General features: G+C 41.4%; 1 protein-coding gene across 2 annotated transcripts in view; it reads right to left on the bottom strand.

Moving 5' to 3' along the window:
- The window catches only part of LOC311233952 (atlastin-2-like), a gene marked incomplete at its 5' end in the record, with an annotated part of 74,450 nt that overhangs the window by 24,436 nt on the left and 22,692 nt on the right, over positions 1-27,322 (bottom strand). For both annotated transcript variants that reach the window (XM_084321013.1, XM_084321014.1), the window contains 2 exons: positions 3,133-3,360; positions 4,960-5,156. In XM_084321013.1, the coding sequence (XP_084177139.1) occupies positions 3,133-3,360; positions 4,960-5,156 (425 nt within the window). The remainder of the gene's footprint in view (positions 1-3,132; positions 3,361-4,959; positions 5,157-27,322) is intronic.

The raw sequence follows: 27,322 nt of genomic DNA, 5'->3' as shown, positions 1-27,322 counted from the left end.
ATATATATATTTATCTTTTTTTCTTTTTTACATTTTAACCTTTTTCCCTGTGGTATCGAATATCTAGTAGAAATTCTAGTATCGTGACGACACTACCTCAACCAGCACACATTCAAACACAGGTCTCCCTTTAACCCTTTACTAGCGCACTGCGGTAACCGTCGGTAGTGTGATAGTAAAGGGTTAACCTTCTGTAGTGTGGCAGTGAAAGGGTTAACCAGCACACATTCACACAAACAGCTGTGCGAGTCAACGGAATCAAGATTCCTCAGCCGTTTCACACTGTCCGTCTTGTTCTGTGCATGTCTGTGTGCGTGTGTGTGTCTCTCTCTCCGTCTGTGTGTGTATATATACATGCGTGTGTGTCTCCCTCTCTCTCTGTGTGTGTATATATACATGCGTGTGTGTGTGTGTGTGTGTGTGTGTGTCTCTCTCTCCGTCTTGTGTGTGTATATACATGCGTGTGTCTCCCTCTCTCTCTGTGTGTGTGTGTGTGTGTGTGTGTGTGTGTGTGTGTGTGTGTGTGTGTGTGTGTGTGTAATAATCCTTGTTGCTTCCATGTCCAGCTGCTGCTAGAAGGTCTGAGCAGCACGATGGCGGTGGATAAGTAGTTCAGTGTGTCCTGGTGAGTGAGAGGCCCAGGTCACAGCTGCATTACAGCCGGTTCAAATCTGCCAGCAGATGACATTCTTGCTCATGGTCAAAACTGAAGTGTGGATAAGTGACCATTTTTAACAAAGAAAGCATTCATTGATTTACTTGAGCGAGTAAAAGCAAAAACGCCTGGTCCTGTATTTGCAGAGCCCTTCAGAGTAGTGGTGGGGTCACTGACCAGTAGCAGAGTGTGTGTGGTGGGGTCACTGCTGACCAGTAGCAGTGTGTGTGTGGTGGGGTCACTGACCAGTAGCAGTGTGTGTGTGGTGGGGTCACTGACCAGTAGCAGTGTGTGTGGTGGTGGGGTCACTGACCAGTAGCAGTGTGTGTGTGGTGGGGTCACTGACCAGTAGCAGTGTGTGTGGTGGTGGGGTCACTGACCAGTAGCAGTGTGTGTGTGGTGGGGTCACTGACCAGTAGCAGTGTGTGTGTGGTGGGGTCACTGACCAGTAGCAGTGTGTGTGTGGTGGGGTCACTGCTGACCAGTAGCAGTGTGTGTGTGGTGGGGTCACTGACCAGTAGCAGTGTGTGTGGTGGGGTCACTGACCAGTAGCAGTGTGTGTAGTGGTGGGGTCACTGACCAGTAGCAGTGTGTGTAGTGGTGGGGTCACTGACCAGTAGCAGTGTGTGTGTGGTGGGGTCACTGACCAGTAGCAGTGTGTGTGTGGTGGGGTCACTGACCAGTAGCAGTGTGTGTGTGGTGGGGTCACTGACCAGTAGCAGTGTGTCGCTCTCATAATAACAACATGCCGTGTTGTAGCACTCGAGTCCAGGACTTAAATGACAGCGGTCACAGAGTTTATTTACTTTGTGACACAATAGCCAAACAAATGTGCTAGCCATCAATATCTTATGCCAAATGATTAGGGCCTATTACACACACGCACACACAAAAACGAGTTAACAAACCTGAGTCCTCGTCTGCACCTTCTGAGACTGAGGGCTAGATCCACAGAGAATGGATTGCACGGTGCTAATTGCACCCTTACTTACAATTCATTATGAATTGAAAATGGGGGACCCTGATGTAAACAAGACGAAAGTCTTTCTCTGGTCTGCATCCCCTTAACAATTGTGTGTATTGAACCGTACACATTTTCCTTCAATAAATCACTGCGCAGGTGATTGATTCATTGAATCAAAATTTTATTAACAGACTGGGGGTGAAGGTTCACCTTCCAACAGGACAACGACCCTACGCACACAGCCAGGATAACAAAGCAGTGGCTTCGGGACAAGTCTGTGAATGTCCTTGAGTGGCCCAGCCAGAGCCCAGACTTGAACCCGATTGCCCAAAGAGAGGTGTGCCAAGCTTGTAGCATCATACTCAAGAAGACTTGAGACTGTAATTGCTGCCAAAGGTGCTTCAACAAAGTATTGAATAAAGGGTGTGAATATTTATGTACTTATCCGTTTATTCTTTAATTTTTTTATTATAAATTTGCAAACAATTCTAAAAAACCCTTTTCACTTTGTCATTATTAAGTATTGTGTGTAGAATTTTGAGGGGGAAAAAAGATTTAATCAATTTTGGAATAAGGCTGTAACATAACAAAATGTGGAAAAAGTGAAGGGGTATGAATACTTTCCGGATGCACTGTACCCTTCTTATTTTCTCTTTTGTGTATTTAGTATTGCTCTTTAATAAAGCAAAAGTATTTATTAGCCAGTTACTTGATTAATCAACAGAATAATCGGTAATAATCGATAGCTGCAGCCCTAAAGCATTTGTCCTGGACTGCCAGACACTGTGCATGTAACACAGAATTACGTCCAGGATGAAATGTCTTTTTTGGTATCCAGGATGAAAGGCTTTCCTTTAGTTTATCTAGCACTACAGGATGTTTACCTCAACGACTTGTTTTATTGGGTTTAGCAGACGTTTAAAACCTTCCTATCTAGTTGTGAAAGTAGTGCAGCATTAACACATTCAGGGCCATTTAATTTCCCCATCTAGCTATAGCTGGGCCAGCTTTCCATCACATAGTTTCACTGTGCGTCACGTTGTTTGCATATTTTATATTATAGCCATGGATACAATACCATGGTCATTTTTGACAGTACTCATCTTCCGTTCAAGATGCAAAAAAGAAATGTTTCATGAATACGTTCACGCGTTATCCCGTGTTGAATATAAGTATAATTTCAGAATGATCCGGGCTAATTCCTGGGAGGCCGGCTACAGGGCGCAACGGCAACGTGAATTCTACTAAAACCATCAGCGTTTCGTAAATGCGGAGCTAATGATGCTAATGATGGAGCATCGCCGTCGGTTGTGTGATAGTAAAGGGCTAACCTTCTGTATTGTCACAGTGAACGGGTTAACCGGCTGTCGTGTGGCAGTGAAGGGGTTAAAGTGCTACCTCTAAGCACTGGGTTTATGATTGTGCTTTTTGAGGGAAAGTTGAGCTAGAGATTTCATTAGCTAGTTTACCATGTTAACTTGCTGTGGCGTGTGGCGCCCCCCTGTGGTCTCACCTGGCTGTGCATGTAGCGCAGCATGAAGTCCAGCAGGAAGGACTTGCCCTTGCGGAAGGCCCCGGCCACGGACACCACCACCACCGTCAGGTCCTTTACGTGGTCCTGCAGCAGGATCTTCTCCAGCGCCGCCTCGTCCAGCTCAAAGCAGTGCTCCTCCTCGTGGGCCAGGACGATCTGGATGGGCCGGGCCCCCTCCGGCCGGACCTCCTGCTCCTCTTCCACAGGCTGAGGAGGACGGGACAGGGAGCAGGCAGGGGTTAAGAAGACCTGTTTATTAGTTACCCCCCATAAAAGCTATGTCTGCTCAAATTAAGGCTGAGACCACTTATTGATTTATCGATAATGCATGTTTTTTTTTGCATGTGTATACAAAAATATATATATATTTTTTTTAAATACTTCATACTATACTAAAATACTAGGTCTTGTGGCATGTTTTAGTTAAAACATCCCCATTTCCTGTAAATTCAGTTGAATTGCAACTCTGCACTGTGCGTTCAACATGCAGTGCACTCCTCCATCACATCCAGAGACCAGACTGTAACATGAGAAGGATCACTGTGGTCGTTTTGAAGGGGAAATCTGTAACAACAAAGATGGCGGCAACAACAAAGAATTGCTGCAAAATAAACCTAAATTTGTTGTTTAAATTAAATAAAATAAGTTTTTTTATAAAATATCTATATTTATCGATAATTTTGTCCCGATTTATCGATTCTTCCAAATGGCATATAGTCTCAGCCTTAGCTAAAATGAATATTAAATTAATAAAAAAATAAATGATTTCAACTCCAACTTGGAGAGATCGTGTTTGAAGAACATTGCCAAAACCTTTAGACCATCACAAAGGGGAGTAGGCAATCCTAATATAATTTATACATCAACGTATGTAATTTATACACCGATTCATATCATTTATACACAGACTTATGTCATTTATATAGGCCTACCGACACTCTGGATTGTAAATACAGACGCCACTTTTTCACACCTGATACCAACTCAGTCATAAAGTAGCAGTTATGAATACTGATCCATTACGTTCACTGAACTATAAAAGACACATTAGTCTGCAGTCATTGGTTACAAATGGTTACAATACGTCAATATAGTCACTTTGCATTGCAGTCAAAATCAAGTTTTGCTTTGAATTCTGACATGGTGGTATTAGCAGTATTAGAAAATGCACCCATTTTACATTTAGTCATTTAGCTGACGCTTTTATCCAAAGCGACTTACAAGTTCTGTATGACAGGTCATCAGGAAGGGTACAACTCTTATCAGCTGAGTAACAATGTTCATAAAGTGTTGAGTGCTACAGTGTAGGTTAGTTTATTAGGACAAGACAGTAAGGTTAGTTAGGGTTAGACCATCCCCCCCCCCCCCCCCCCCCCCCCCAATACTCTCTCTCTCTACCAGCAGCCTGTTTTAGTCTCGGCCTGATATCCGATACCTGTACCGGTAGATTCCTAAAAGTAAAAAAGGCACAGAATAGATCCTAGGCCAGACGTGTCGAGGCCCAGCCTCCCTCTCCTGCCCTGCTGACGCTCGGACAGCATCTTTAGAAACAAGGCTGTGCTCCCTGCTGGACTCTGTCCACCTGGCTGTATCCCAAACCAACCACGGAGAATGTGCTTCGGACCACGGTCTCCATTTAGACCGGTGAGCACAGAGTGGGTAAAGTGCAGCGGGACCGAGAGACGGTCATGTACAGTACGTGTCCAAATTTAGGCCATATCACTCCTCGGCCTCCAGCAGGGCTCCCTCCTACATATAGCGACTGGGTACGAGTGAAAACTGAACAGGAAGTGCCCACCACCACACCTCTTCCTCATCGGAGTCTTCCTTCGGTGCCGGGGTCACGGCGGAGTCTGTGCCCGGGTGGTCTGTGGCAGGGCCCAGGGTCTTGGGTGGCGGGGTCGGCTTGTACACCACCGCTTCATCTTCCAGGTCCTCGGGCATGGCCAGGGGAGGCTTCTGCTGACGTCGGGAGATGGGCACATCCTCCACCCCGCTGACGCCTGAGGAGAGACCAGAGAAGAGGTCAGTATACATCAGAAGAACGCCAATACGTCAACCGCACTGAGGCCTGAGGAGAGACCAGAGAAGAGGTCAGTATACATCAGAGGAACGCCAATACGTCAACCGCACTGAGGCCTGAGGAGAGACCAGAGAAGAGGTCAGTATACATCAGAGGAACGCCAATACGTCAACCACACTGAGGCCTGAGGAGAGACCAGAGAAGAGGTCAGTATACATCAGAGGAACGCCAATACGTCAACCGCACTGACGCCTGAAGAGAGACCAGAGAAGAGGTCAGTATACATCAGAAGAACGCCAATACGTCAACCGCACTGAATGTTGATCGCCGCACCTCTATTCTGGGACATGCCACCCACCCCCCTCCCTTTTGAGGCAAACCAACTCACAGGATATAAACTGGGATTTAATTAAATGTATTACCTTTATTTAAACCTTAATTTACAGTCACGTCAAGTGTACAGAAATAAGCATTAAAATCACACAGCATATAAAATCATAACGATAAGACAACAAGGTGTCCGAGCAAAGGTAAGGATGACAAATCAATTAGAACACGTACAACTTGATCGACACAGGCTGGAGATCAAGGTTTTAAACTCTGCAACAGAGGTGAGCATCTCAAGCTTTAAGGACCGTTGGGAGTGGCATCATAGCTAAATGCAGATGTACCCTGTTCTGAGCAAACTCAGGGCCAGCCAGTCACTAGAACGGGTTCCATAGGTTCCAAAATTCCATTCCAATAATGATGTAGTATAAGGAGGTAGCTTAACAATAAGGGCCTTAACACTTTGGCTGCCAGGAGCCGTGTTAAAGCGTCATTCTCGGCCATGCTCAAGTTGCCGAGGACGCTTTACAGCGTCTTTAATATCAATATTTCAAAAATCTGGAATCGGATTAATATTTCCCCTCCGCTGGCCTGAGATCCACCAGGAGGACCCACTGAGCTCTCTGGCGGTTCAGGAGCGCCATCTGGTGGCCGATCGGCACAATCGCTTAACAGGAAGCGCAGTAGAGGTTTTGCTGGACGGCCGTATTACTTCCGGGCACTCGGTACATGTCCCGGGACTCTGGCTCGTCACACTACATGGCGATCGATTGCCAATTGCCAATAACTCGATAAACAACATGATTTGGACGTATATACCATTATACAAGCTGGAGATGGACCGGGTAAATCGCCATCCCATAATGATAAGATTTCTACTCTACGATGATCGCCCAACGGCGCGCGGAGACTGGGGTGAGTTTTAGCGTGTAACGTTACCGTCTTCGATACTAACTGCTATTATCAACATTTGACCCACATTAGATGATTGGTATAACGCTGCCCACGGAATTATAAACGCCCCCTCGCCCATCCGGTCAACATCAGATGACGTGTAGTAACTTCTAGAAGTACGTCTAGTTGGAATTTTTTATATCGCGCTGATTGCCATCAAACTGTATTTCATCATCAATATAATGCATTTGGGGCTATATATCACGTTCTGGAGAAAGCTGCAGAAAGAGATGAAAACATACTTATACATTAGACCTTACTTTACTATGAATATTAGGGGTGGGAATCACCAGTTTCATCATGATACGATACGATATCGATTCTTTGGACAACGATACGATATTTGCCGATATCACAAAGTCTCTCACGATACAATACGATACGATTAGATTCAGGTGCCTGCGATCGATATGAGATGATATCATATGCCCATTTAACACAATCCAGGGTTCGAAATTAACGGGGGCTTGGGGCATAATGCCCTTGAAAATGGACAAAATGCCCTTGAAAATCAGTTAAGGAGGGCACTTAATGCCCCCGACAGTTTACTAATTATATATATATATTTATCCGGTAATGGAGCGTCTGTGGGAGTACGGTTCAGATGACGCGCAAATAAAAAAAATTCATTTGGCGGAGCCGGTGTTCTGCACTGGCTGCAGGCAGCAGCAGCCAGCTGCCAGGTGCTAGTCAGTTTGTGTAAAAATGGCACGCACAATATAAATCAATCTTCATTACGACTTTAAAAACATAGCCATTAACATTACATATGCCTACACACATCTTGCCATAGCGTTAGGAGTTTGTAAACACAACGCACGTTTTAACTATGGTAGCCCGACGCAGCCCGCAAGCTAATACTGTAGTCAATGAAATGTCACCGTAGCTACTAGCTACTGTAGCAGAGGAGGAAATGGGAGTCTGAGAGGCGGGGTGTTTAAAGACAATGATAGGCGTTTATTCAACATCCAAGAAGGCTAACATACAACTGTGTTTTACTAACTCCAACCGGGACTATTGCCGCTTTTCCACTGCATGTTGATGTTAGAACGTCTCCTCCTAACGTTACCGGAGCTGATAACATTGTCTGGGCTGGTGTTCCGTGACGCTAAAATGTCCGTGGGGACCCGGCGCCAACCCATAGATAGTTCCAACTCACCGAATTACGTAATCCACCACAGTTGCACTCAATATTTAAATAATGTTAGTCTAAATAAATGTAGACGGAAACATAATAATTTCAAGCAGAAAACGAATCTTTCCATTAAGAACTGACGATCAGGGAATTTAAACATGGTTGACATTGTTTTTGTGTGTTTATATTAAAGAAAGAAAAGTCTAGTGCTGGCTGAGCATATTGTTTGTTTGCACTAAGTTAATACTTTGACAAATGTAGCCTATATTTTTCAGTCAGTTCGGTCTTTGTGTGCCAAACATTATTTAAGGCTGTAAACACTGTAAACCTTTTATTTTATTTTTAATAAATGAGAAGCATGTTTAGATTTGAGTGTTAAATTTTTTTTTAATAAAAATTAACATATATCGAACTGAAAACCGTGACACCAAAATCGTGATACGAACCAAACCGTCCCATTTTGTGAACCGTCCCACCCCTACCGTTTATCATAAAAATGCAGTGCCCCCGAAATACAAAAAAAAGCCCCCGAAAATCAATTAAGGGGGGCAAAAAAAGCCCTTGAAAAAAAATGTTAATTTCTAACCCTGACACAATCAGTAACATTTAGATCAACAAAAAAAAGGTAATGAAAATATCATTTGACATTTGTATTTTTGAGCTCTTCCAGACATTTAAAGGAAAATCAATCTATTGTTTTTAATACAAATAGACCTCCTGTTCACTGTAAAGTGCCACGTTTTTATATATTGAGCTTTAAACTTTAAGCTACATTTTTTGGAACTCAAAACTCACAACCTCCCTCTCCCAAACCGTTCCTACAACAATTTGTTGATGTTGCATGATCATGTATAGGCCTACATTTATTATGTATTATATTGTTTATGTTTAAATAACATTTAAACATCAAACTCCTCTGACCTCATCTGGTCTTTCCAAAGACGCGCGCACACACACACACACAGAAAGGGAGAATGCTATGCTGTAACATCTACACACACGGAGCTACTGCTGTTGTTCTTGGGCGGATATGAGACTCGCCACAGGATTTTCAAAATAAGAGTATCGATATGAATCGATCTTATTACATCGCATCGATCCGATTCGATTGTTGATAATTACATCGATGTATCGATCTGGATCGATGTATCGTCCCACCCCTAATGAATATGTGAATGAAAAAGTTTAACGTTGCTACACAATGAACAATACATATAGGACTTTGAATGGGCCCTAATAATGGCAATGTAGCAATAGAATTTAAAAAGTTATAGCCCTGCAAAGAAGGGGACTTTCTCCATAGACAAATAGAGCTGGCAATCTATGGTATATCATGAATTTAACCCATGGCAGCCAAAGTGTTAAAAATAAACAAATGCCAGTGTTGATGGCGTTTGTTGATAAATTACAACTTTAGGACAAAACGCAGGGATATAAATCACACACCAGAAATAGTCATCATCTCTTAGTTTTAAGTCACTTGGAGACGAGTTAATAATATTAAATGTCCAGGTAGGGAAATGAGGAAATGGGCCTGAAAACAGATAAACCTAACTTTTCACAGTGAACGCTCAACGGTGGCCAGTGTTGGAAAGTAAAATGCTCGACTTACCATGATGCACTAACAAAACAAACCTTTCAAACAATGTAAGCGTTCTGCCCACAGTTTTTACACAGGTCAAATACAATGCACGGTCAATAGGAGCTGCGTCAGTGTTAAAAAAAGCCAAAGTACCCGGCTGTGCCAGTCTGATGCGTGTCAGATGTCAACTATGCAGTATTTTTGTGGCAATGGACAAAAAGGCCTGGATATCGACTATGGAGTAACCAAAAGGTCACCAGTTAGATCCCCAGGACTGATATTTCATCTACGGTGCTGCTCACCACCACTGTATCAAAGTGCCATTGAGCAAAGCACTTAACCCCCGATACTGATCCAAGGGCGGTAAACTGCAGGCGACCTTGTGCTCCAACCTCTCTCTCGCTCTTTCCCCCTCTCCATCTGTGTGCGTGTGTAAACTGGAAGCAAAAGTAATCTTCTTATCTTATAACAGTGTGAAAAAGGAGAAAACAATAGACGGGAAGGAAGCAAACGGAGCGTGAAGAGAAAGATAGCGTAGGTTCCTAGAGGTGAGTTTACTCAGTGAAAGTGAGCTTGCTTGCTTAAGTAAACATGCGTCTTGTTCACACCAGGAGGAGTTTATCATGTAGTAACAAGCGTGGAAAGAAACGGGTCATTCTGTAGAGTGGGACTGTTTCAAAATGTTTCACATAGAAACACAATGACAGGGTTTTCCCTGCAGCACAAATATTTAAGACATCAGAACGAGAGTCCCAGTCATCTCTTCCTCGCTTCTAAACATGTTCCATTAGCCTCACCGATTGTTCTTCAAGTCGTCGTAGGCTCTTTACAATCCATCCCCTGCAACATTAACCCTCAAATCTCTTAATAGGTCAGGAAAAACCATGGAATTAAAATATATTAAAAAAAAAAAAAAAAAAAAAAATATGGAACCATCTCAAACCCCTTGTCTGTTTGTCCAAGGAAAGCAACTTTTATGATTGGAGGATCAAGAAAAGAGGGCAGGGTTTGAGATAGGTCAATTGAATCCCTATGGTGCTGCAATGCCGTTATCCTAACCACAGTGAGGTGTACCCATCTAGGTCAAGCTCTCAAATAGCTCCGCTTGGAAGTCACAAAAGGGGGAGAGGAGAGAGGGGATAGGATCTTATTTCTTGTGCCTTTTCAATCCTGCTGTGAAAAGGTGCTATGAAGAATGATGTCCCCTCCCTACATTCCCAGTTGGGCTACGTGGGAATTGTTCCCACAACCTCCTTTTTTTGTATTTGTATTTATTGGTTTAAAATACAGAGACAGTGCATATTAAGGAACATTTGACTGTAAATATGCCAGTTTAGCCAAGTTGGCTAATTTTCAACTGTAGTCTCTGGGGCAGGTGACATGAGCACAACAATAATTAAAACATAAACACAGTAGGAATCAGTATAGGTTACAATACACTAAAATACATACAAATAAATACATTAAAATACAACCCCTCAGTTAAAATGGTCGCACACTTGACCATCTCTCAACCATGATTTTAAGTTAGTTTTAAATTAAATGTAACTTTGATACTCCCTGAGCCATGTTGGCAGACTGTTCCAGGTGTGTGCTGCTCTCACGGAAAAGGCTGCCTGACTAAAAGCAGACCTCCTGTTTGGGACTACACAGTCCCCTCTGACTACAGACCTGGTATAACTGTCAGCAGATGCTTTCTGTTTTATGAAAGTACAGAGGGGGGGAGGAGCCAAGCCATGTAGGATTTTATAGGTAAGGCAGGCATCTTTGAATTTGACAAGATTGTCCCAGCTCAGTAGGTTCTGGTTTGTTATGCTATAACAATGGTTGTGGCTGTTTGTTTTCCTGTCCAGAACTTTCACAGCCTGATGGTAAACTACCTGTACAGATCGTAGTGTTGTACAGGAGGCTTGTGTCCAGCTAGTCACACAGTATGTTAAGTGCGACATAATAATGGCATTAAAATACAGTGCTGCTGCTTTTGTTGACAGAGAGTTTCTGATGTGACGGAAGTTTGATAAGTGAAACTTTGCATTGTTTACTACCGATTTATTGTTTTTTAGATTGGAGTCCATTTTTATCCCAAGGTATCTATATTCGGATACAACTGTCAACCTTTCTCCTCTGACATAGACATCAGGTGAGACAGTATTCATCAGCCTCTTTGTAAAAAACATGCAAACAGTCTTTTTGGTGTTTAGATGCAGACATGAGTTAGTCAACCATTCAGTGACCGATGTCATCACCGCTGTTAACTTGTTTGCAGCTTGCTGCTTGGTTTCGGCATGGACATAAATTACCGTATCATCTGCATACATCTGGATGTCAGACTTATTGCATACAGCTGGAAGATCATTAATGTATCACTAAACAACAGCGGTCCCAATATAGATCCTTGGGGCCGGGGGACACCAAAACCACAGCTAAGGGCAGAGGATAGCTCACCATTTCTCCGAGTTCTACCTTCAAGATAAGACTTCATGTATGTGATGGTATTAGGGGAGAAGTTGTACCGAGAAAGCTTGGTGAGCAGGACACCATGATCCACAGGTGTGGTGATAATGGACGCAGGTACTACAATGACACTCCCCAACATATAGGCCTAATCCTTGTGGTAAAAAAAGAAAGACACAATCCTTTAACCCTTTGAGTGCCACAGACGTGTTATGTCGTTATTTCATGCCCCCTGTTGAGTGCCACCGATGCTAATTGCCGTTTCTTTTTTATTAGCGATCTGAATTCATATTTCATCAACCGAGTCTCCCGTTGGTACAGCAGCCCCTCTAGTAGTTCCGATGGGAAAATACCGCCCCCTATCGTCTATCCCTGTGTAGCTGCAGGCCATTCGATTACACTGGTGGATGTGTGGTGGGGCTACTGGCTCCACTATGCTGGCGAGCCGTCTGATGAAGAGGGAAGTGATCGCGAGATGCAAAGCAGCCTGGAATATATATTTACAGCAGCCAATAATCAATCAATAAACGCGATCGATATTTGGAATGGCAATCAGGAATTGGAATAATCTTTTTGGAGAACATCTGATCTAAGGTAAGGAATCTGTTACCAGTCTTGGGGTAATCTGAGCCGTTTTGACCTATATCTCAGCGTGTCCCGTATGTGTATATATGCGTGCGTGTGTGTGTGTCAGGGTTTCCGTTAGAATTTTTTTTTGCAGGTCTGAGTGTCCGGTAGATTTCAATCTACCGGACAAATGGGATAAATTCCGGTCAGAGTTTATTGAGCTTAAAAACAATTGATATGCCTATATAAAGAATGACATCATCAAGGCATTTATAATATTTTAACTTAAAACTAGGCTACTTTTGCGTATATACAGTCATTAATATATTCCAAATAAAATAAGTCCCTCGAGACTTCGTGCTGCTGCCGACTTGAGGTGTCGGTGGGCAGTCTGCCCGACCTTAATAAACAGCAGTCTGTTATAATCACATTTTTATGAGCTAACGAATTCCGTTATATTGGACATTTATATTAATTATATCAAGCGAAGAACTGAACATTATCGTGGGTTTGCGTGATTTATATCTCCACCTCCCAACGACTTGGTGCTGGTCATAATGTCCGGTGAAAATAATTCCCTCTAAACACAATTTGATTATTTGAATTGTATTAAAATAGGCTAAAATTAAATAGCCTATGCGATGAACGAAACAATCATTTGTTTCATCGTTGCTTCACCAAGCAGCCGGTCTAATAATGACATTCTGTTGTCAGCGCGAGCTGGCTGCTGATATATTTACGTGAAGCATGGAGCAGCAGTGTTTTTAGGTCCGGTCTGGAAACCGCTCAGCAGCGCCCCCACCCAACAGCTGAATTGCCAATGGCTGAATTGGAGTACTGCACCCTGCCGGCCGGCAGATGGATGCTTCTCGCAAATATATCAGCAGCCAGCTCGCGCTGACAAGACAATGTCATTATTAGACCGGCTGCTTAATGATTGTTTGTTTCGTTCATCGCATAGGCTATTTAATTTTAGCCTATTTTAATACAATTCAAATAATCTAATTGTGTTTAGAGGGAATTATTTTCACCGGACATTATGACCGGAGAGATTAAATATGTCGGACTTCAACAGATTTTGCCGGTCAAAAACCGGTAATTACCGGCTAACGGAAACGCTGGTGTGTGTGTGTGTGTGCTGTTGAGGAAATGAGAATCGATTTCTCAGCTCGCTTCTATAGCGTGCATAAATACACATATACTATAGATAATCTAGCGTTTATTTGAAAACGATTCATAAATAGGCCGACAAATGACGTGTCTAGTGTATTCGAGAATATTCCAATAAATGCCGTTTATCACGTAATCTTTCTATTTTCCTGACATTTGAGAAAACGATAGCTTTTCGAAATGCCATAAAAAGGATATGAACCGATTAAAAAACAATCCGTTTCAAATCCCGACAAGTAGGCATAGAGCAACCATGTTGGAGACAGTGCGGCCAGAGGGAGGCAAACCACTCATATCTTTTGGAATTGTCCAGGTATTCAACGTTATTGGCAAGATGTTCACTCCACCATGCAGGTTATATTGAATTTTAAGATACCGGAGACCTTCTCCTATTTGTACCTGGGTAACTTACCTGAGGAATTGGTAGGAGACAGAAATTTGATAAAAATATTTTTAGCAGCAAGTAAGAAAGCGATCGCGTCTCTGGTATCAACAAGAACCTCCAATGGGAGGTAATGGGAAATATTAAAAGACAAAACGATGAGCCATTTATAAATCATTCTGAGTCATTATTAATAATAGAAAAGTTTATTTCACCGTGGCCACAATGAAAGGACAGTTTACAGACATGTTCACACATAATCGTCTGGCCGTAAAGTGAAGTAATGTTTGTCAAAATGAGCCACACAGTGTCTCTACAGCTGTAATACAGAACACACACACAGCTTCGCAAACATAGTGCAACGACCACGGAAACGACTAGAAGACTGCCATTCTAAGGGGTAACTTTAACCAAACAGCGTGGCACTGAAAGTGTTAATAACTCATTTCTGAACAGATTTGTATGAAATTCAGGGTATGGACCCAGGGTGTTTTCCAGCTCATACCAGGAAATACTATATTTGGATATTGCAAGTTTTGCAACTACTACAGAAAAACACGAGTAACAAGTTTTTCTACAACTCAAGTTCAAACCTATGATACTCTATTTCATTAGCACTAAAAGTGATCTCTCTTTATTGTATCAGAAACTTCAGAATGTTATCTTTCAAGAGACCAGGGTTATTATGCATGTGCTATAAGCAGTGTTGGGAATAATGAGTTACAAAGTAACACCCTTACTTTTGGCAGTAAAGAGTACTCAACGCATGGCGTTATTTTTATGTAGATTGGTAGCGAGCTTGAGCGCAGACTCCTGTGTCATGCAGAGACACGTTGTGGGCGTGTGCGTTTACTCTACTACTCCTAGTAATACACTCGCTTAGCCAATAAACAGAATAGTTTAAAGACATTGCATCGATCCGAGAGAAGAATCAAGCATCGGAAATACATTTTGGACTGCAGTATTCTGTTGTGGATGGTTAAACCCTTTGTTTACATATTGTGGTGTGGATTAAAACGTTCGTTTCTGGACCCGTTTTGTGCCCGAAATCAAGCTGGCGTGCTCGTTCAGAACACAGCTAGAACCTCCACCACAAGTCTCTGTAAGTAAGCTAGCTAATGGCTATGCATCCTTACACTACTGGCAAGTATTTCATACCATGCTATGTCCAAAAATCCAAACCATCACTATTTTGAAGGCCTTAGCGGGCTCAGTTTTTAAGCTAGCATGAAGCCAGTGGTACCATTATGAAATGTTAAGTGACGCTACAGATCCTTATAACTTAGCGGAAAAGGGGATAAATATCAATACCTCTGGTATCTAGACTGTGAATATAAGACAACCTGACTTTTGTCAGGTGTCATTCACTAGTGGAAACTGTCAAGTTGATCAACAGGTTTTGACTGTACGAATCTGTAAGGGCATTAATGGGAGCAATTAAAAATGTAGTTTGTTTTTTAAGTAACTAAATAGTTACTTTTCACAGTAACACATTACTTTTGGGTCTAAGTAACTAATAAAGTAAGTTACTTTTGAAATGAAGTAACTAGTAAATTAACCAAGTTACTATTTTTCAGTAACAAGCACAACACTGGCTATAATAAGTATAAAAGATACGCTTTTCAAAAAAAGTATGCGGTCCTCAAGTTCAAGTTAAAAAATTGCCACTTTTCTGGGTGCCAACTTCTAACTCTGACCCTTTCCCTCAAACCCTATCATACACCCCCACATTTCTCAAAAACCCCATCACCACCTTCGCCTTATCTCCCCCTTCCCCACTCAGTATTTCCGATATCCGCAACTACCTAGCCCCCATCTCCCTCAATCTTCCCTCCATCTCCCTCCTCCGCACCGTATAAGCCCTACACTCCAACAGTACATGACCCACTGATTCCTCCTCACACCCCTCACAGAGCCCACTCTGATGCTTCCCCACCAGCTTCAGGTTTTTATTAAACCCACAGTGCCCCAGCCTCAACCTCATCCACACTATTTCCTCCCTCCCATCTCTCAAACTACACCCCTCCCGACCCCTAACACTACGTTGGACCTGAGGGAGGTGACGCCCTTTCACCCCCTCCTCCCATCTCTCCTGCCACATCTGAACTGCCCTCTCCCAAATCATCCCCTTCGCCTCAGCCTTGCTGATCCTGACCTGCATTTCCACCGCCCCCTTCGCCAAATCATCCGCATCCTCATTTCCCCTCACTCCTACATGCGCCGGGACCCACAAAAATCTCACCTCTTTCCCTCGGCTCACACACCTAGTCACACTCATCAAAACCTCATACAGCAAATCCTGCCGGCTACTGGATCGAAAAGACCTCAGGCTAGCCAACAACGACGATGAATCGCTACATAAGACCCCCCACTCCAAACTCCACCACCACTTCCTGCCCCACCCGGCCAAAATGTTTCTTCTTACCCTTCCCATTCTCCCAGCGATCCCTCAGAACCCCCTTAGTCGGGTGGGAGTCCCCATGTCCCTGCAGACTCGCCCAATAATTTGCCATTAAATGCCGTCTCCTAATCTCAAAGGGCACGATCTCCCCCATCGCCACCTGAAGTGCCTGAGCATTACCGGCAATGTGGGGTTGTTCCCGGAGAGCTCACTCTCGGCCGTGGTTTCTCAGTGTATAATGTATGGTGCTCTCCCTCAACATGCGAGTAGGGCATAAAAAAAAATATTGTTTGTTGCCTGTTGGTTGTCAGTTAAGGCCATGGGTAGGTAGGGAATTTATTTTATTTAATTTTTTCCCACGGCGACTATGGATAGGGAATTTCTTTATTTAATTAAAATGTTTACAACAACATGGATGCATGTACTCTGCGAGCATGTTTAATATCCATAATATTAAAGGGTTGACTAAGATTTCTATGAAACTTTATATATATATATAAAAAAAAAAAAAAGAGACAACACCATTCTTTAGTCCAAATAATACCCTACTTTATACTATATTATTGTCGTTCGTTTAATGTAAAGTCAGTCTTACATTGGCACTGCTTTAACGTTGCATTTACCCATAATCCATTGCTGTATTAGACCCATGTGCCAGTATATAATTAAATTACGTGCCCCCCTTCTCACGGTGTATATAGAAAGAGACATAAACACAAAAGTAACATAGGACACAATATACAACACACAGGACTATGTACAATATAAACAGTGCATACGCGGGCGAAATATCCCGTTTTTTCAAATCCCAATGTTGACAGCTATGGTCATCATGCAGGCTGCATTTTTGTAGTGAGCCAACGTTATGAACTTCTAAGCATTGTTGTGGGACGATGAGCATAACTCATTGCCGTGTGTAGCCTACCGTATGTTGTACGAATGTTGTCTGGTAACATTGGATACACGTGTATTGTCGAGTTGAGACAGAGATAATTAGCATGCGAAACAGGCAGACCACTTGGAACCATGTTAAGGCCTAACAAAATTAATAGTTGGTTTCAGGTTGCCGACCGACCCTGCCGATTTAGGTGCGACCCAATATATTTTATGAGTTTTTAGAAAAAATTATAATATATTTTTTTTTTTTATAAAGTTTCATAGAAATCTTAGTCAAACATTTAGTATTATGGATATTAAACATGCTGGCAGAGTACATGCATCCATGTTGTTGTGAACATTTTAATTAAATAAAGAAATTCCCTATCCATAGTCGTGGGAAAGAATAAAATAAAAAAATAAAATAAATTCCCTACCTACCCATGGCCAAACTGACAACCAACCTGAAACCAACTATTCATTTTGTTAGGCCTAAGTAAAAAGAGAAAAAAACATGGCTATCTGGTTTTCATTCCATTAACCCTTTCTCTGCCACGCTTATGTACATCCTTATACCATCCTCTGCCAGCTCTATTTGTCTATGGAGAAGTTCCCCTTCTTTGCAGGACTATAACTTTTTTAATTGTATTGCTAAATTGACATTACTATGGCCCATTCAACATCAAGTATCTATTGTTTAGGATGTAGCAACGTTCTACTTTTTCATTCACATATTCATAAAGAAATACAGTCTAAAGTATAAATATGTTTTTATCCTTTTCGGCAGCATTCTGCAGAATGTGATTTATAGCTCCAAATGCATTATATTGATGATCAAATACAGTTTGATAGCGATCGGCGCCAGATATTTCAAATGGACGTGCTTCTAGAAGTTACTACTTATCATCTGATGTTGACCGGATGGGCGGGGGGTCGTTTATAATTCCGTGGGCAACGTTAGATGATTCATGTAGTGTGGGTGATATGATCATCAGAGCAGTTTGTATCGAACACGGTAAAAATAAACGCTGAAACTTACCCCAGTCTCCTCGGGCCGTTGGGCGATGAGCAAAAAGATTGCTATTATGGGATGTTGAAATATGCGATCCATCTCCAGGTTGTATAATAGTATATACGTCCAAATCATGTTGTTTATTGAGTTAGGGTGAGCGATCGATTATCCAGTGTGTCAAGATGGAGTCCCGGGAGCTATAGCGAGTGGTCGGACCGAATTTGGATGAGCACCAGTTTCCGTTTGCCGTTTGGGCGATCCGCCACCAGATGGCGCTCTTGAACCGTTGGAGAGTTGAGAGGAGATCAACAGTAGATCAAGTCTTCGCGGGAGAAATATGATTGCAATCACAGATTTTTGAAATATTGATCTCAATGACGTGTTACGGCATCATTGGCAGATTAAGCATGGCGAGCAATGACGTGTTACGGCGTCCTTGGCGATTAAAGGGTTAATGAGAGCCGACTATCAAAATAACCGTTATGCACATCCCTACTTGTGGCCGAACCACTGCGGTTCAGACAAATCGGGGTCATATGAGAACTTACTGGCAGCAAAGGTGTGGTTTAGGTGAGACGTTCGCCACCTTATTTGAATCCTATTTTTTTGGTTTTCGTGTTCCTTACAAAAAACACAAGAATAGTCCACAGACATGCCAACTACATAGCTAGCTTCCTCTGCAGTGCTCTCTTACAACGTCATATGGTTTGTTGATCCGATTGGTTGAAGTTGGCCTGTGGTAGATCAGATATGATAAACAGATGGTTCATCCAATAACGTGCCAAGTATTTCTTTTTAACCCCATTTCCAAGGACGACTTCTCCGATGGTTCCGTGTAACAAACCCACCAGATGCATCAGGTTACTGACCTACAGGCTATATGTCGGCCACGGCGTCACTGAATGAGGTCATGGCACTGACCTGTAAGCCCAGGGCTTTCCCCAGGATTTTCCGACGAGATGGTGCCGAGTCTCAAATAGGGGCTATATGGGCCCCCGTCTGGAAGGCAAAGATCATTTGCAATCAAGAAAGCAATTTGCTGTAAGTTCCTGCAACTTAGAAATATGAAGTACGGTGTACAAGGTTGCACAATAGTTTAAGGTTGAACACAAAAACACACGCAAACCTGGGGTGACTAGGCATTTTCAGCTGCCGCACCCCCCCTCTGGAACACCCTCCCCATCCATCCATCCACCACCCTGCCCTCCATCAAACAGCCCCTCCAGACCCACCTCTTCAGTCTCGCTTTCACCTGATCCATCATCCTCCCGCCATCAAGACTGACTCAAGCTTTACATTTTAAATAATTAACGTTTTATTGTTGAAATGTCTTTGTTATGTTTTACTCTAATCGACATGTATTAAATTATTGTATCGTGTGTGTAAAGCGACGTATTGTACTGTACTCAGAAAAGCACTATATAAATTGAATGTATTATTATTAGGGCTGTCAGTTTATCGCGTTAGATTAATTAATTACACAGCTAATTATCGCGTTATGAAAATTTACTCAAAATTAATAACAAATAAATAAATATTAAAATATTTTTTTAATCTGATTCATTCCAAGTACGTAGAATACACATTTACAGACGTTTTTTTTTTAATATGGTCCATTTGCATGTTCTTGGTATCTCATTCTAGGGACATCTATGGATCTCAGGGAATGTATTCCCAGTGTCAGGAATACTGTATCTGTTACTAGGCTTGAGTAAATTGTAATGAACCAAATGAGAATATCAATTGAATTTTTATATATATTTTTTTTTTTATCTTTGACTGAATAACACCATGCTAAAATTGACCAGACCTGAAAATTCTAAGCAAATTAATAAAGGGAAGATGATTAAACAGGTTTTGTTGATACAGTACTGAATTCATGCAATTTGAAATATGATATAGAATATAGAATATCAGGGCGGCTGGGTGGCGCAGCGGACATTGGGCTCGTCACCAACTCAAGAGACACCGGGTTCGAATCCGGGTCGGCGTTGCCTCCGGCTTGGCAGAGTTAGCGGGTGGGAAGTCGAAGGGCGGTAGTCTGGTCGTTGTGAACAGCGACTCCTACAGGTCGGTTGGGGGACGCCTGCACAGCAAAGTCAGGAAAATGGCGGGGGCAGTGTGAGCCTCCCACACGTTACACCTCGCCAAATGAGTCTGTGCTGGCAGGTGAAAAGATGTGACAGGCTGCCTCCACATGTATCGGAGGGGACACGTGATGCAAGGCTTCTATCCTCCCTACAACCGGCCAGTGGGGAGCATATGCGAGCAACGATCAGGACAGGACAGGGAGAATTGGCACGAGAGGTAAATTGGGATGGGGAGAAAATCACAGAAAAAAAGAGAAAAAAGTAGATAAAAAAAAAATATATATATATATATATAGAATATCAGGCCTAAAATAGTTATGCGATTAATTAGATACATTTATTACAAATCCTGTAATTAATTAGATACATTTTTTTTAATCGCCTGACAGCACTAATTATTATAATAAAAATATGCACACAGTGGAACAAAGGACCAAGCAATCACATAAGACAATGATGCATCCGTTTTTAAGCTGCCCCAAGCTTTTTTATTATTATTATTATTATTATTATTATTATTATTATTATTATTATTATTATTATTATTATTATTATTATTATTATTATTATTATTATTATTATTATTATTATTATTATTATTATTATTAATTATTTAAACCACATGGTGGCGCTGGCACTTTGTCGTTGTGGTGCTGCGCCCCTATACCATTGTTAGCCCTGTAGGCTATATGTTGGCTAAAGCTCTATAATGAGTTCATAGCACTGACCTATAGGATCTAGGCTATATGTTGGCTAAAGCTCTACTAAATGAGTTCATAGCACTGGACCTATAGGATCTAGGCTATATGTTGGCTAAAGCTCTATAAATGAGTTCATAGCACTGACCTATAGGATCTAGGCTATATGTTGGCTAAAGCTCTATAATGAGTTCATAGCACTGACCTATAGGATCTAGGCTATATGTTGGCTAAAGCTCTACTAAATGAGTTCATAGCACTGACCTATAGGATCTAGGCTATATGTTGGCTAAAGCTCTATAAATGAGTTCATAGCACTGACCTATAGGATCTAGGCTATATGTTGGCTAAAGCTCTATAATGAGTTCATAGCACTGACCTATATGATCTAGGCTATATGTTGGCTAAAGCTCTATAATGAGTTCATAGCACTGACCTATAGGATCTAGGCTATATGTTGGCTAAAGCTCTATAATGAGTTCATAGCACTGACCTATATGATCTAGGCTATATGTTGGCTAAAGCTCTATAATGAGTTCATAGCACTGACCTATAGGATCTAGGCTATATGTTGGCTAAAGCTCTACTAAATGAGTTCATAGCACTGACCTATAGGATCTAGGCTATATGTTGGCTAAAGCTCTATAAATGAGTTCATAGCACTGACCTATAGGATCTAGGCTATATGTTGGCTAAAGCTCTATAAATGAGTTCATAGCACTGACCTATAGGATCTAGGCTATATGTTGGCTAAAGCTCTATAAATGAGTTCATAGCACTGACCTATAGGATCTAGGCTATATGTTGGCCAAGGCTCTACTAAATGAGTTCATAGCACTGACCTATAGGATCAAGGCTATATGTTGGCTAAAGCTCTACTAAATGAGTTCATAGCACTGACCTATAGGATCTAGGCTATATGTTGGCTAAAGCTCTATAAATGAGTTCATAGCACTAACCTATAGGATCTAGGCTATATGTTGGCTAAAGCTCTATAAATGAGTTCATAGCACTGACCTATAGGATCTAGGCTATATGTTGGCTAAAGCTATATAATGAGTTCATAGCACTGACCTATAGGATCTAGGCTATATGTTGGCTAAAGCTCTATAAATGAGTTCATAGCACTGACCTATAGGATCTAGGCTATATGTTGGCTAAAGCTCTACTAAATGAGTTCATAGCACTGACATATAGGATCTAGGCTATATGTTGGCTAAAGCTCTATAAATGAGTTCATAGCACTGACCTATAGGATCTAGGCTATATGTTGGCTAAAGCTCTATAATGAGTTCATAGCACTGACCTATAGGATCTAGGCTATATGTTGGCTAAAGCTCTATAATGAGTTCATAGCACTGACCTATATGATCTAGGCTATATGTTGGCTAAAGCTCTACTAAATGAGTTCATAGCACTGACCTATAGGATCTAGGCTATATGTTGGCTAAAGCTCTATAATGAGTTCATAGCACTGACCTATAGGATCTAGGCTATATGTTGGCCAAGGCTCTACTAAATGAGTTCAAAGCACTGACCTATAGGATCTAGGCTATATGTTGGCTAAAGCTCTATAAATGAGTTCATAGCACTGACCTATAGGATCTAGGCTATATGTTGGCTAAAGCTCTATAAATGAGTTCATAGCACTGACCTATAGGATCTAGGCTATATGTTGGCTAAAGCTCTATAAATGAGTTCATAGCACTGACCTATATGATCTAGGCTATATGTTGGCCAAGGCTCTATAAATGAGTTCATAGCACTGACCTATAGGATCTAGGCTATATGTTGGCCAAGGCTCTATAATGAGTTCATAGCACTGACCTATAGGATCTAGGCTATATGTTGGCTAAAGCTCTATAATGAGTTCATAGCACTGACCTATAGGATCTAGGCTATATGTTGGCTAAAGCTCTATAAATGAGTTCATAGCACTGACCTATAGGATCTAGGCTATATGTTGGCTAAAGCTCTATAAATGAGTTCATAGCACTGACCTATAGGATCTAGGCTATATGTTGGCTAAAGCTCTACTAAATGAGTTCATAGCACTGACCTATAGGATCTAGGCTATATGTTGGCTAAAGCTCTATAATGAGTTCATAGCACTGACCTATAGGATCTAGGCTATATGTTGGCTAAAGCTCTACTAAATGAGTTCATAGCACTGACCTATAGGATCTAGGCTATATGTTGGCTAAAGCTCTATAATGAGTTCATAGCACTGACCTATAGGATCTAGGCTATATGTTGGCCAAGGCTCTACTAAATGAGTTCATAGCACTGACCTATAGGATCTAGGCTATATGTTGGCTAAAGCTCTATAAATGAGTTCATAGCACTGACCTATAGGATCTAGGCTATATGTTGGCTAAAGCTCTATAAATGAGTTCATAGCACTGACCTATAGGATCTAGGCTATATGTTGGCCAAGGCTCTATAATGAGTTCATAGCACTGACCTATAGGATCTAGGCTATATGTTGGCTAAAGCTCTATAATGAGTTCATAGCACTGACCTATAGGATCTAGGCTATATGTTGGCCAATGCTCTATAAATGAGTTCATAGCACTGACCTATAGGATCTAGGCTATATGTTGGCCAAGGCTCTATAATGAGTTCATAGCACTGACCTATAGGATCTAGGCTATATGTTGGCTAAAGCTCTATAATGAGTTCATAGCACTGACCTATAGGATCTAGGCTATATGTTGGCTAAAGCTCTATAAATGAGTTCATAGCACTGACCTATAGGATCTAGGCTATATGTTGGCTAAAGCTCTATAAATGAGTTCATAGCACTGACCTATAGGATCTAGGCTATATGTTGGCTAAAGCTCTACTAAATGAGTTCATAGCACTGACCTATAGGATCTAGGCTATATGTTGGCTAAAGCTCTATAATGAGTTCATAGCACTGACCTATAGGATCTAGGCTATATGTTGGCCAAGGCTCTACTAAATGAGTTCATAGCACTGACCTATAGGATCTAGGCTATATGTTGGCTAAAGCTCTATAAATGAGTTCATAGCACTGACCTATAGGATCTAGGCTATATGTTGGCTAAAGCTCTATAAATGAGTTCATAGCACTGACCTATAGGATCTAGGCTATATGTTGGCTAAAGCTCTATAAATGAGTTCATAGCACTGACCTATATGATCTAGGCTATATGTTGGCTAAAGCTCTATAAATGAGTTCATAGCACTGACCTATAGGATCTAGGCTATATGTTGGCTAAAGCTCTATAATGAGTTCATAGCACTGACCTATAGGATCTAGGCTATATGTTGGCTAAAGCTCTATAATGAGTTCATAGCACTGACCTATAGGATCTAGGCTATATGTTGGCTAAAGCTCTACTAAATGAGTTCATAGCACTGACCTATAGGATCTAGGCTATATGTTGGCTAAAGCTCTATAAATGAGTTCATAGCACTGACCTATAGGATCTAGGCTATATGTTGGCCAAGGCTCTACTAAATGAGTTCAAAGCACTGACCTATAGGATCTAGGCTATATGTTGGCTAAAGCTCTATAAATGAGTTCATAGCACTGACCTATAGGATCTAGGCTATATGTTGGCTAAAGCTCTATAAATGAGTTCATAGCACTGACCTATAGGATCTAGGCTATATGTTGGCTAAAGCTCTATAAATGAGTTCATAGCACTGACCTATATGATCTAGGCTATATGTTGGCCAAGGCTCTATAAATGAGTTCATAGCACTGACCTATAGGATCTAGGCTATATGTTGGCCAAGGCTCTATAATGAGTTCATAGCACTGACCTATAGGATCTAGGCTATATGTTGGCTAAAGCTCTATAATGAGTTCATAGCACTGACCTATAGGATCTAGGCTATATGTTGGCTAAAGCTCTATAAATGAGTTCATAGCACTGACCTATAGGATCTAGGCTATATGTTGGCTAAAGCTCTATAAATGAGTTCATAGCACTGACCTATAGGATCTAGGCTATATGTTGGCTAAAGCTCTACTAAATGAGTTCATAGCACTGACCTATAGGATCTAGGCTATATGTTGGCTAAAGCTCTATAATGAGTTCATAGCACTGACCTATAGGATCTAGGCTATATGTTGGCTAAAGCTCTACTAAATGAGTTCATAGCACTGACCTATAGGATCTAGGCTATATGTTGGCTAAAGCTCTATAATGAGTTCATAGCACTGACCTATAGGATCTAGGCTATATGTTGGCCAAGGCTCTACTAAATGAGTTCATAGCACTGACCTATAGGATCTAGGCTATATGTTGGCTAAAGCTCTATAAATGAGTTCATAGCACTGACCTATAGGATCTAGGCTATATGTTGGCTAAAGCTCTATAAATGAGTTCATAGCACTGACCTATAGGATCTAGGCTATATGTTGGCCAAGGCTCTATAATGAGTTCATAGCACTGACCTATAGGATCTAGGCTATATGTTGGCTAAAGCTCTATAATGAGTTCATAGCACTGACCTATAGGATCTAGGCTATATGTTGGCCAATGCTCTATAAATGAGTTCATAGCACTGACCTATAGGATCTAGGCTATATGTTGGCCAAGGCTCTATAATGAGTTCATAGCACTGACCTATAGGATCTAGGCTATATGTTGGCTAAAGCTCTATAATGAGTTCATAGCACTGACCTATAGGATCTAGGCTATATGTTGGCTAAAGCTCTATAAATGAGTTCATAGCACTGACCTATAGGATCTAGGCTATATGTTGGCTAAAGCTCTATAAATGAGTTCATAGCACTGACCTATAGGATCTAGGCTATATGTTGGCTAAAGCTCTACTAAATGAGTTCATAGCACTGACCTATAGGATCTAGGCTATATGTTGGCTAAAGCTCTATAATGAGTTCATAGCACTGACCTATAGGATCTAGGCTATATGTTGGCCAAGGCTCTACTAAATGAGTTCATAGCACTGACCTATAGGATCTAGGCTATATGTTGGCTAAAGCTCTATAAATGAGTTCATAGCACTGACCTATAGGATCTAGGCTATATGTTGGCTAAAGCTCTATAAATGAGTTCATAGCACTGACCTATAGGATCTAGGCTATATGTTGGCTAAAGCTCTATAAATGAGTTCATAGCACTGACCTATATGATCTAGGCTATATGTTGGCTAAAGCTCTATAAATGAGTTCATAGCACTGACCTATAGGATCTAGGCTATATGTTGGCTAAAGCTCTATAATGAGTTCATAGCACTGACCTATAGGATCTAGGCTATATGTTGGCTAAAGCTCTATAATGAGTTCATAGCACTGACCTATAGGATCTAGGCTATATGTTGGCTAAAGCTCTACTAAATGAGTTCATAGCACTGACCTATAGGATCTAGGCTATATGTTGGCTAAAGCTCTATAAATGAGTTCATAGCACTGACCTATAGGATCTAGGCTATATGTTGGCTAAAGCTCTATAAATGAGTTCATAGCACTGACCTATAGGATCTAGGCTATATGTTGGCTAAAGCTCTACTAAATGAGTTCATAGCACTGACCTATAGGATCTAGGCTATATGTTGGCTAAAGCTCTATAAATGAGTTCATAGCACTGACCTATAGGATCTAGGCTATATGTTGGCTAAAGCTCTATAATGAGTTCATAGCACTGACCTATAGGATCTAGGCTATATGTTGGCTAAAGCTCTATAATGAGTTCATAGCACTGACCTATAGGATCTAGGCTATATGTTGGCTAAAGCTCTACTAAATGAGTTCATAGCACTGACCTATAGGATCTAGGCTATATGTTGGCTAAAGCTCTATAATGAGTTCATAGCACTGACCTATAGGATCTAGGCTATATGTTGGCCAAGGCTCTACTAAATGAGTTCATAGCACTGACCTATAGGATCTAGGCTATATGTTGGCTAAAGCTCTATAAATGAGTTCATAGCACTGACCTATAGGATCTAGGCTATATGTTGGCTAAAGCTCTATAAATGAGTTCATAGCACTGACCTATAGGATCTAGGCTATATGTTGGCTAAAGCTCTATAAATGAGTTCATAGCACTGACCTATATGATCTAGGCTATATGTTGGCCAAGGCTCTATAAATGAGTTCATAGCACTGACCTATAGGATCTAGGCTATATGTTGGCCAAGGCTCTATAATGAGTTCATAGCACTGACCTATAGGATCTAGGCTATATGTTGGCTAAAGCTCTATAATGAGTTCATAGCACTGACCTATAGGATCTAGGCTATATGTTGGCTAAAGCTCTATAAATGAGTTCATAGCACTGACCTATAGGATCTAGGCTATATGTTGGCTAAAGCTCTATAAATGAGTTCATAGCACTGACCTATAGGATCTAGGCTATATGTTGGCTAAAGCTCTACTAAATGAGTTCATAGCACTGACCTATAGGATCTAGGCTATATGTTGGCTAAAGCTCTATAATGAGTTCATAGCACTGACCTATAGGATCTAGGCTATATGTTGGCTAAAGCTCTACTAAA

This window comes from Notolepis coatsorum (genome assembly GCF_963971535.1).
Source record: "Notolepis coatsorum genome assembly, chromosome: 9".
NCBI classification, from domain to species: Eukaryota; Metazoa; Chordata; class Actinopteri; order Aulopiformes; family Paralepididae; genus Notolepis; species Notolepis coatsorum.
The sequence above is the reverse complement of the archived record's forward strand: the minus strand, read 5'-3'. Positions and strand labels throughout refer to the sequence as shown.